General features: G+C 40.3%; 1 protein-coding gene across 2 annotated transcripts; it reads left to right on the top strand.

The window, feature by feature from the left end:
- The first annotated feature begins 425 nt into the window (after positions 1–425).
- On the top strand, positions 426–7,696 carry ugt5d1 (UDP glucuronosyltransferase 5 family, polypeptide D1). Of its 2 annotated transcripts, XM_078172487.1 has the most exons (5): positions 426–475; positions 2,718–2,877; positions 3,092–3,390; positions 3,493–4,206; positions 6,380–7,696. In XM_078172487.1, the coding sequence occupies exons 2-5, from the start codon at positions 2,874–2,876 to the stop codon at positions 6,962–6,964; spliced, it is 1,602 nt and encodes a 533-aa protein (XP_078028613.1). In that variant the 5' UTR covers positions 426–475; positions 2,718–2,873; the 3' UTR covers positions 6,965–7,696. The 2 variants fall into 2 exon arrangements, with proteins under 2 accessions (XP_078028613.1, XP_033493800.2); XM_033637909.2 differs by lacking the exon at positions 426–475 and having other exon boundaries at positions 2,618–2,877.
- The last annotated feature ends 4,322 nt before the right edge of the window (positions 7,697–12,018 follow it).

Genomic DNA, 12,018 nt, shown 5'->3' with positions numbered 1-12,018 from the left:
GTGTCAGTGCTGGAGAAAACAGAAAGAGGAAAGCGACAGCAAAAGCAAAAGCTACTGCAAGAAGTGGTGGTGGCTGGGGCAGATGCCAGATCCAGAATTTCTCAATGAGGGAGAAAGAGTAGATAGGCTTCAAGCCCCCTTTCAGAGTTTTTTTTTTCTTTTACTTTATTATGTGGGAAAACTATGTGAAACAAAAATATTAATTAACTAATTCATGTTTTGACATGCTTTGAATCGTGGCTGGTGGAGGAGTTTAAGCTATCAGAAACTACTTTGCTTTGTGGTGGGGTTCACTGTGTGCCTGCTTTGAGAGACACTTGAAAAGGGCAGGCAATAGGACCAAGCAGAGACTACAAGTAGTATGTATTGTTTTGCTTCCTGGTGAGGAAAGTGAGTAATTGTTTCCCCTCCACTGTGCTTGAGGACACCAGGAAAGCAGAGGAAGCCAGAGTGGACTCCAGAAGAGAAAGAAACTGTATAATGAATAGTGACTCACACACTCTGCAGTTTATCTTTTTTAAACTGTATCAGTGCAGTGTAGAGAAACCAATGATTAATCACACTTAAAGGTACACTATGCAAGATTGTCAGTTTCTGTTTGTAAACATGCTCGCCAGTGAAAATAAAAGTAGAAGCCAACCGCAGTTTCACTCGTTTGACGTTTTGCCTTGCTATTATTGTTTTTATGTTTTTTTTGGCGCTGTGTCTCTTGAATGCCTGCTGCTTACGGTTTGTACTTGGCCGCTACCTTTTTACAAAGCACCAACCTCACCTGAGCCCTGTGAGAGTACACGCCCATAAACGTCCTGAACACAAAAAGAATAAATAAGTGAAAGAAGAAGAAAGTAAGAAAATACAGGCAGAGGAATCACCACACTCTTATAGTTGGTGAGTTGAGTGGCATGTCTTCTGTATGTGTCTACAGATTGTTTTTTAGAAAATTCCTGCATAGTATATCTTTAGGGGTTATTCTGATTTTTCATAAACCACGTCAGGAATTTAAGGTGCCATGCCAATGTTCCGACAGCTCATTATACCAAAACCACAGTCCCACGAAGAAGAAAAAGGATTGTTAGATTTAATATCCGCCTGTACGGTCCGACAACCTAGCCTCCACAGTATTTTTCTTTCCTACTATGGTGAAGACCAAAGACCAAACCTACTCTGTCTCTGATTGGCTCACCCTTATATTCTGACCCTTATCCTTTCTAATCTCACACCTCATGCCTAAACCTAACCAACCCGACCAAACAAAGGCATGTATTGGCCAGTCAGAGGCAGAGTAGTGCAGGACATGCCTTCTGCAAAGTAGCAAGGTCATTCTGCGTAATAATTAGCTATGTGCTTCTGTTTGGAACTTGGAAGTGTGTAGCCTATTTTGGGAAGACCTTGGAGCAATGCACGTTTGTTTTCGGGGTATCAGGCTGTCCAATGTAACAATTTTCAGAGTATTTGGGTACTGGAATCCTCCAATCCAGTCGTCGAAGTAAGTTGGACATACTCTAGTACACATGATTTATCAACTCGTGAATATACCTTAATATTCTTATCTATTGCTATCTTGGCATTTACTTCCTCCTTTCTTAAGTGTAAGCATCATTGTCATAAGAGTCATATTTATTCTACAGACTCTCAATAGAGACAGCCACCTGCGCATGAATGAGAGCAGCATATCAGAAGCACAAATGCAGGAGCTGCAGTCCTCCCTTTACAGTGGATTCATTCAGCCACATTACTCCTGCGCTGGAGAATTTTTATAGCAGCCAAACACAAAATCATGTACAGGTGTGAGGCTCCATTCAGACAGAGAAATACAAGATGTCCACTATTTTCATCTTTTTCACCTCCAAGAAATCTGGCAACGTAGCAATACTGCCGGCACCGCTACAGGTCGCAGTAGTTGAAATATAAGGGGAATTTCTTCTGAGTTAATTTAAAATACTGGAGCCAGTGCAGAAGTTCATGACATAGATGTTGTGTCACAGTCAAATAGATTGAATTATTTTTTATTCTCTTGGTGGTGTCCTTTAGTTAAACTGCAACCAACTGTTCTAAACTCATCGTAGGTAGTGGTGAAAAATTAAGTTATTCAAGTATTGCACTTAAGAAAAACTGGAGGTACGCGCACTTTACTTGAGCGTTTAAATTTTATACCACTTTTTTTTTTTTAAACACTTTTACATCTTACAACATCTTCAATGCATGAATTTTGCTTGTAACGGTGTATTTTTACAGTGAGGTAGTGGGACTTTTACATAAAAATAAGATCTGAATACTTCCTCCACCGCTATTTTCAGTACATGCCACAGATCAACTGAGTTCATTTCTGAGACCTTCAACCTAGAGTACATTCAACTGGCAGCTATCTGTGCTGCAACTTGTAGTAAACAAACTTCTGGTTCAAAAACCTCCAAGAACTAAAACCATGAAAGCTCATACATTAATCCAGGAAACCCCACTTAACTATATTCAGGTATTTATTTGCACGTTTAACATGATATGCACAACACTCATGTGGGTTTATATTACACAACACACTCTAATACTTTTATGAAAGAGGTCACAGGTTCTTCTGATGCAAGCTTGAGTGAAAGAGAGAAACCCGGTCACACTGTAGAGGACACTTCTACCAGTTTCACAACTTTACTAAAATGTAGACAAATGAAGCATAGATGACATAACAAAGAAGAAATTATCACTGTGTTTGCTATCTGCAGATCGCTCATGGCAGCGCCATGGCCTCGTGACACGTGCCACATCAAGTAACTCATTGACCTTCTCTGAGACTGGAGTTTGAACTCAGATATATAAGGAACCCTTCAGGTGGACCATCATTCTGCAGGCAAGTAGCTTTGCTGTTGCCACTTTTGAGCATGGGTGAGTGAAATCAATGGACATTAAAAGCTGTGTTTGGTGTCATAATGTATTTTCAAAAAACAAAATAACCTGTAGATGCACAGTTGTTTTATCAGCAGAAACTGTACCTTTATATTGATAAAAATCTATAAACTTGGTATGCACATCTCTTTGAGATGATATGTTGAAACTGAGGACGTCTCTCATGTTATTATATCTTTCTCTTACATTGCAGAAAGCATGGCATTGCATCGTGTGTGTGGAATATTTGTAATCCTCAGTGTATGTTTCATTTCCATCACACCACCTTGTGATGGAGGAAACATTCTGGTGTTCCCTGTGGACGGCAGCCACTGGATCAATATGAAGATCCTCATGGAAGAACTTCATGCCAGTGGACACAACCTCACTGTGATTAGGGCCTCCACCACCTGGTACATCCCAGAAAAGTCTCCTTTCTACACATCCATTACCATTGAAATGAATACAGGTTTCGAGAACTTCTTTGATATCTACCTACAGGAGCATATGAAGGTATGTCATTATGGATTATGTAATGGGCCCCATGTGGGTCATTTAGTCATTCAAGTACTAAGATGATCACTTTTTCACCGCTTTTTAAAAACATTTTTTCAGGTGCAGAGAGAAGGGGCCTCAGCACTTACTTTCTTCAAACTCACCAAGCAGTTCCTCGCTATGATTTCTGAGGCTCATGAAATTTGGGCTGATGCTCTCACTCAAGTCTTTGATGATGAAAATATGATCAAAAGCTTAAAGGATTCCCAATATGATCTTGTTCTCACTGACCCAGCTATAGCACCAGGGGTTATACTAGCTAAGTATCTCAAACTACCTGTTGTGCTCAACGTTCGCTGGATTACCAGCGGAGAAGGCCACTTCACCATGGCCCCCTCACCGCTCTCTTACATCCCTGTCCCAGGATCGGGCTTAACAGACAAAATGAATTTCATCCAGAGGGTCAAGAACATGCTCTTCTACAGCATTATAGTTGTCCAGCAGAAATTCCTGGTGGGGCCGAGCTATGATGCCATCTGTGCTAAATACATTGAGGGTGGATGCGACATTATCTCGCTTCTTCAGGAAGCAGACATTTGGCTGTTCAGGTCAGATTTTGTGTTTGAATTCCCTCGGCCCACAATGCCAAATATTGTCTACATAGGAGGGTTCCAGTGCAAACCGGCCCAACCTCTGCCAGCAGATCTGGAGGAGTTTGTTCAGAGTGCTGGGGAGCACGGAGTCATCATCATGACTCTGGGAACTTTGGTGAACGCGTTGCCCAAAGACCTTGCAGATGAAATCGCTGGTGTCTTTGCCAAGATGCCTCAGAAGGTAACACGTGTCCAGAGATTCACTTTTGCATGACATGAAATGTTAAAAAGACTGCAATGTGAGGTTCAAAATACTAATTTGTCCACATAGACTGTCTTAGGCAGCAATTAATCTGTCATTGACTATGTTAAATTAAAGGAAATATTAAATATGAATTAGAGAGACATGAAAAAAAGACCGCAAATTAACAAATCAGGCCTTAAGGGGAATATGTCAAAGAGGAATTTATAGCCCTGTGATACACTGGCAGCCTGCCCAGGAAGTCTAATGAGGCATAATGAGTGGGTATAGAAAATGGATGGATTGATTTATAAAGATATTAAACCGGTGGCGCCCTGAGAAGTTTTTCATAATGGTGGTCCAGGAGCGGCCACTGAATATCTTAGATAGCGCACCAAAATCAAAAGCCATAACTGAATTTCATGAATTCAATGATGCTGTTGCAGTATGTAGAGTAGTTGAAATCTGTCAATATGGAGAGTTAAGGAACTACAAACCAGAGATGGGATCAAGTCACACATGTGCAAGTCTCAAGTAAATCTCAAGTCTTAACCTTCAAGTCTCAAGTAAGTCCCAAGTCATTTTTTCTTGGGCAAGTCAAGTCAAGTCACAGGTTATGTCAAGTCAAGTCAAGTCCTGTAATAGGTCAAGTCAAGTCCAAGTCAAGTCAAGTCACCTTATTATTGTAATTTTACCTGGAGAATCTGATCTTAATAAAGTGAAAAGACAAGATATAAGTAACTGTCAGTAAACATTGACTTCATCGCTGCAATGTTTACTTTGCAGGGATGACCCCCATGCGTGCGTGCGCGCACACGCGCACACACACACACACACACACACACACTAACCAAGGCAGCGGCCAAAATCACCCATTTAGCTCATTTAATAATTTTGTGATGAACCGGTCGAAATGTTCACTCATGTTTTCTGGGGTTAATGTTAGCAAATAAATTTAAAAACAAGTTCCACCAAACCGACCCACCCCCCCACCCCACCCCCGTATCGTATCAAGCTAACGTTAGCTAACTACCGACTAACCAGATAATATTAGCTAATTGACAAGCACTTACTGGGCAGAATGGCTCTTTAAATGATGAACAAAGTTTGAAGTTGTCGTCTGGCTGTCCGAGATGTTTATGCTGCATGTCTTGCACTGTGCTGTTCGTCTTTTGCTGTAATAATGGTAATTCCGAAAGCTGAAGACGTTGACTCTTGGTACCCCTCCCGCTGACATGTAGATGCCTATCTGATGTAAGAGGGTGTGTTTCTCCAATTAACACGTAAGGTACATAGAGAGGGCATGACTGACAGGGTAGTGATCCAATCATGACAATGCCATTCTCAGCCTGCGCTCCTACCAGGTAATTGACATTATTTTTTAAATTAATTTATTAATTTTATATTCTAACCGAAAACATGATGTGAATAACACTCAAGTCATTCAAGTCATCGTGTCTCAAGTCAAGTCAAGTCCTGAGTCTTTAACTTCCAAGTCTGAGCCAAGTCTCAAGTCTTTTATTTTTTGTCAAGTCAAGTCACCAGTCATCAAAACAGCAACTCGAGTCGACTCGAGTCCAAGTCACAATGACTCGAGTCCCCATCTCTGCTACAAACTGATACACTTGGTTTCTCCTGTTTTAATGTGTCTTGTATATATACACATCTTAGGCTATTAATCGTTCTTTAAATAGGCTGGATGTCCTTTTTCTTTAAAAGACAAATATGTGGCTTTAATTTGAACGAGTACATTGATTGTAAGGAACAAAAAAATTCCTGGGAACGAGCCCTCTTAAGTTTAGGGGAGACTCGTGGATACCCATGTCACCCACTTTCATTCAAATATCGTGAGGAGACAAGCTATGCTAACATGGTTAATACCAATGGATGTCTTAGGTTGTCTAGTTTGACAAGACTTTACTACCTTTGTGCTAGCTTAAAAAATTACCACGCCACAGGCTTTTAAGACAGTAATATCAGCCTTCAATTATTTTCGCCAGGGAGGGCAGGCAATTGTATCAGGAGGGCAAGGGGTCACCATGGGTGCACCACTGAATTAGACAAAAATAAAGGTGAACTGTGTAAATCAAGACAGGCTGCAGAGGTGACATTATCATTACTTTGTATATCTGCTGGAGTACAGAAATTCATAATGCATTCATCTTGTGTTCAGGTGATATGGAGGCACAAAGGGGAGTGTCCGTCTACTCTGGGCAACAACACCCTGATAGTGGACTGGATGCCACAGAAGGACCTCCTGGGCCACCCGCAGATCAAAGTCTTTGTAGCTCACGGAGGAACCAATGGAGTCCAGGAGGCCATTTACCACGGGGTCCCTGTGCTCGGCATACCCTTGTTCTTTGACCAGTACGACAACCTTCTACGTCTGCAGGAGAGAGGAGCCGCGAAGATCATTGAGCTAAGTGATGTTAATGGCCACAGTTTTGAGCAAGGTATTAAAGAAGTGCTCCATCAAGACAGCTACAGACAGAACATACAAAGACTGTCCCGCTTGCACAGAGATCAGCTGATGGCTCCCATGGATCAGGCCATCTTCTGGGTGGAATATGTGATGCGCCATAAAGGGGCTCCTCACCTGCGTACAGAGGCCTATAAGATGCCCTGGTACTCGTACTACTGCTTGGATGTACTGCTACTATTGCTGACTGTAGTGACTGTACTGCTGCTCTCTACTTTGGCCTTTTTCAGATTCCTATGCTGCAGAGGTAGAAGGATAACCAAAGCCAAACAGCACTGATTAAGGTTAAATTTGTTTAGAAGTTAGCATACTTCTAAACAACAATAAATTCTACAATAAATGCTACAATAAATTCTCTAAAACACTGTATTTAGACAAAAACATACATCTCAAGGTATCTCATTTATATCTATTTATTATTTATGGAGAGATGAAAATTAGTCAGTTTATTTAGCCATATTAAATTTAGATATGGTTAAAGAAATGTAACCATTTAACTATTTCAACATTGATTGTCAAACGTATTTAGTGAGATCTAAATTTCAGTCATAAAATACCCACAAATCATTTGTGATAGTCTGATCGTTGGATAGTCATTGTCAAGTGCACATAATGGACTTTATAAAAACGGATATAAGCAATGCTGTGCATGACCATACAAAAGTTCATTGAACATGCTCATATTTTTGGTGAACTATGACCTGAATGCATTAGTTTGCAACTTATGAATCTGAATTCGAGCATCAGTTAATGGCACTCATTTTACAGCACCCAAGGATGGTGACACGACACCGGCATGGCTAGTACTAATGTATGGGGCTATTATGGTAGCAAAATAGCTGCAAATGTGTATCTCAATCTGTGTGGATTTGTACATGTGTAAAATAATTTGTAAAAGCGTAATAAAGTTTGTGAATGCGTACAAAAATCTGCAAATGTGTATTTAGAATCTGTGTGTGCGTAATCAGATATGTAAATGTGTAAAAAAATCTATAAATCTGTATTCAGATTTGCAAGTGTACTGCGATCTGTAAATCTGTACAACGATCTGTAAATGTGTACAACGATCTGTAAATCTGTACAACGATCTGTACAACGATCTGTAAATGCGTACAGAGATCTGTAAATATGTATACAGATTTGTAAATACCTATATGTCTTAAGCTTTGACTCAGTTGGGCCTCTCAGTTGGCTCTCTTTGTACACGTAATTTTTGCTACTCTTCTGCCGTGTGAGATCCGCAAATGCGTGAGAAGATTTGTGTCTGTAACTCGAAGTGTGCCTCACCCTGAGCACAGGCTGACAAGCTCAAGCTGCAGCGACCTTCAGATTGTTTTGCCCTGAGCACAGGCTCACAGGCGCTACTTTACTGCGCTGTTTTGTTGTTGTATGGACAGAAAGTGACTGGAATAATGCTGTCACTGGGAGGAAGTACTATAGTGTTCAAAGGTATGTTGGTGATGCAAGACCAACAACTAGATCAACTCAAGAGGAAGACATTATCTCTAGGATGAGATTTGGGCATACTGGTTTAGGCAGTACTTTACTTATTTTAAAGAAACATGCTGATGGTAAATGTAGTGTATGTAATACTGCTGAGACTGTAGAGCATGTTATTGAGTACTGCTCCAAATTTGACCAGGAGAGACAGCAACTCATTCAGGAGCTGGAGTCAGAAAGTGTGCCTTTAAACATAAAGACTATCCTCCAGAAAAATTCAGGCGAGGTTTGCTTCAGGTTTTTGTTTTATTTCTTGAGTAGAACTGGTCTGATCAGAAGATTTTTTTGTTGTTGTTATTGTTTTTTGTGAATATTAATTTATCCAGACCCACACTCCATTTCGGTAGGTGGCGGTAATGCTTCCATGCGTTGTTTGCCAACCACCATAAAACTAGAAGAAGAAGAAGAAGAGGAAGAAGAAGAAGAAGAAGAAGAAGAAGAAGCTGTATGGACAGGCTGCATCCTTGGAGGCCCCATAAATGTCTTCCTCTTGAGTTGATCTAGTTGTTGGTCTTGCATCACCAACATACCTTTGAACACTATAGTACTTCCTCCCAGTGATAGCATTATTCCAGTCACTTTCTGTCCATACAGCAACAAAACAGCGCAGTAAAGTAGCGCCTGTGAGCCTGTGCTCAGGGCAAAACATTCAGAAGGTCGCTGCAGCTTGAGCTTGTCAGCTTGTGCTCAGGGTGAGGCACACTTCGAGTTACAGACACAAATCTTCTCACGCATTTGCGGATCTCACACGGCAGAAGAGTAGCAAAAATTACGTGTACAAAGAGAGCCAACTGAGAGGCCCAACTGAGTCAAAGCTTAAGACATATAGGTATTTACAAATCTGTATACATATTTACAGATCTCTGTACGCATTTACAGATCGTTGTACAGATTTACAGATCTCTGTACACATTTGCAGATCTGTGTACAGATTTACAGATCTCTGTACACATTTGCAGATCTGTGTACACATTTACAGATCGTTGTACAGATTTACAGATCGTTGTACACATTTACAGATTGTTGTACACGTTTACAGATCGTTGTACACATTTACAGATCGCAATACACTTGCAAATCAGATTTGTAGATTTTTTTTACACATTTACATATCTGATTACGCACACACAGATTCTAAATACACATTTGCAGATTTTTGTATGCATTCACAAATTTTATTACGCTTTTACAAATTATTTTACACATGTACAAGTCTGATTATACACACACAGATTGAGATACACATTTGCAGCTATTTTGCTACCATAATAGCCCCATACTTATGGCAGTTAAGACAACTCAGCTGCCTGTACCACTGAAGCCAGTTCATGTGGACATCTGAAAGACTTTTATGAACAACTCTGTACAGATTCCAATGGAAAAAAATCACTCATTTATATGTAAATTGTGCCTACCCAGTTTGAAAATACAAGCCCAAACATCAGTCAACATTGGACCAGTCTTGGGAAATATCTGTGGATGAATGATAATCACAAGAAATCATTAACAAAGACCATAATTCAACAGCCACAAAGTTCCCCCACCCTCCGCCCAAGTCAAACTCACGGCATTTTTGTAAATGACCTGGTTGTTTTTTCCCATAGTTGCTTTGTCTAAATCATGTGCTGTGCAGAACTTAAATCTCAACACATCTATAGTGACTAATTGCCAGTGACTGCTGTTGATGGAGCCTGTACCAGCTCATTTGGAAGCATATGAATTTTATATTTTATGTTTTTGTATTGCTACATAATTTGGTTCATGCAGGTTAAATAAAATTGCATTTAATCTACAGCATAGCTTAACTGTATCTCTTTTTTTCACCTTATGCATAATAGGATACATTGTGTAAGTGGTAAAACATACCCACATTGGTTTTTCTTGGATTTTATGAGTAATCTCTGTCTGTGATTCTGTAGTATAGTAATTTGATTAGTTTGGGAAGTGAGCAGTGGCAATGACTGAAGGCTGGGAATGGATGGGTGGAAAAGATTTTAGGACTACTTAAAAAGAACAGCTTTAGTTGGTTTGAGGTCTACTGTTTTAAAGCCTGGAGTTTGGCATTGTGGCCACTGCCATCTTGTTGTTTGGGTGCCAGAACTGACCATATTTGAATGAGAAGGTGGAGCTGACTGATTATTTGTCAATGATGCATTGCTACACCTCTATCCTGACTGAAAGTTCATGACTTGTCAATCAAAACCCAGCTGGCCACCAGCGTCATAAGATGTTGATATTTGGTTGAATTTAGGTTGCGATGTCGGGTGACCAAAATTCAATGGCAGGACAAAAACTAATGCCAATCTCTATTTAATGTAGACTGACAACTGATGATGTTTATATTTTGTTGGGTTTAAGTTATGTTGTTGAGTAACCGAAATCCAGTGTCTTCCAAATGTCTCATTCCAACTCACATTTATTCGTAAGGTATGGAGAACAAAACCCAACCTCTGCAAAACATCCAAACGACTTTAAATTCAAACAGTTAGACATTTAAAATATTGTCAACCTGGCATTCATTCCAACCAAAGTTTATTGTCTGTCTGTTGTTAGAGTCCAACATCTTTCTGATGTCATACTGACGTCCACTGCCAGCTGGGAAGGTAGCCATGCTCTAAAGCATACCCAGCTTTATCGTTTATTGTACTCTAAATGAGACCATAAATTACAAAATGAACTTCAAGCTGTGCTGAAGAGAAGACTTGAAACTAACGATTGAGACCATAAAGGTAATAATTCAAGTCAGTTGTAGAGTCATTTTCTCTTTGACTTGTATACTATTGGACTTCTTTTTGCAACCAGTGGGGTCGCCCACCTGCTTGCCATTAGAAAGAAGGCAGGTTTAAAGTGTTTCTGCACTGGCTTTACTTTTCAGACCTGGGGGTTACCTGCTGGTGTGTACCTGCTCTCTCTTAATCTGAAAAAAGGAAAGGAGGCAAAAAGAGGTATGTGTGTCTGTCACACTGACCGAGGTTCCACTTATCCAGACTGATGTTTATTCTATTGGACACTTTAAGGGGCCACTATGTCATTTTCCAAAGGTGGTTTCCCACTCATAAAAACTACAGACAGCAGTCCATCCAGTGATGATTAATGTAGTTAAACATTTTTACTTCTGATCTCTGATCTTTCCAAAAGATAATAAATAACTTAGGTGTCAAACCAAAGACCAGTCTGTATCCTTAAAGCATTCCAAAGGCAAAACCACTTCTGTTGCTTAACTTTTGTCTTCCCCGGGTCATATGGCAAGCACTCCATGATCACTTAAATCACAACAAAAGGTAGCACTGCACTAACCCTAACCGTAACCAGTGTTGGGTAAGGGTTACTTTAAAAGTAATCAAAGTACGTTACTGCGTTACTTCTAACGTTACTCCCTGAGAAAAGTAACTCAAGCACTTTTAAAGTACTTTTGAGTATTCTACATTTCCTATTGGGCAATGGACCACAGGGCGCTAAGCCTACATTTTTTTGTCTCCAAAATTAAAGTTATGGACCACTTGCCCTTCACTGAGATCCAATTCTCCCATCACAGCCGTCACTTTAACCAGTAGAAACACAGAATGATCTGCTGCCGTAGACAACTGTATGACAACAACACCCCAGCGTTTTTAATATTTCCTCTAGGGATGTTACCACACGGAGTAAAAGGGGGAAATGATGGTGTGAAACAGCAGAGGCACTTTGTCAACCTGCTGAGTTAACGTTACTGTCATTAGCATCAAGCTAGCAAACAATGGTACATCCTCACGGTCGCACATAAAATAATAACATTAACAAATAGCGGCGGGGCTTTTACTCACCACAGCTGCAGAGGCTCCCAGCTTCATTTG

This window comes from Epinephelus lanceolatus, chromosome 11 (genome assembly GCF_041903045.1).
Source record: "Epinephelus lanceolatus isolate andai-2023 chromosome 11, ASM4190304v1, whole genome shotgun sequence".
Classification (NCBI taxonomy): domain Eukaryota; kingdom Metazoa; phylum Chordata; class Actinopteri; order Perciformes; family Serranidae; genus Epinephelus; species Epinephelus lanceolatus.
Note: the sequence above shows the minus strand (reverse complement) of the source record. Positions and strands in the feature narration are given on the sequence as shown.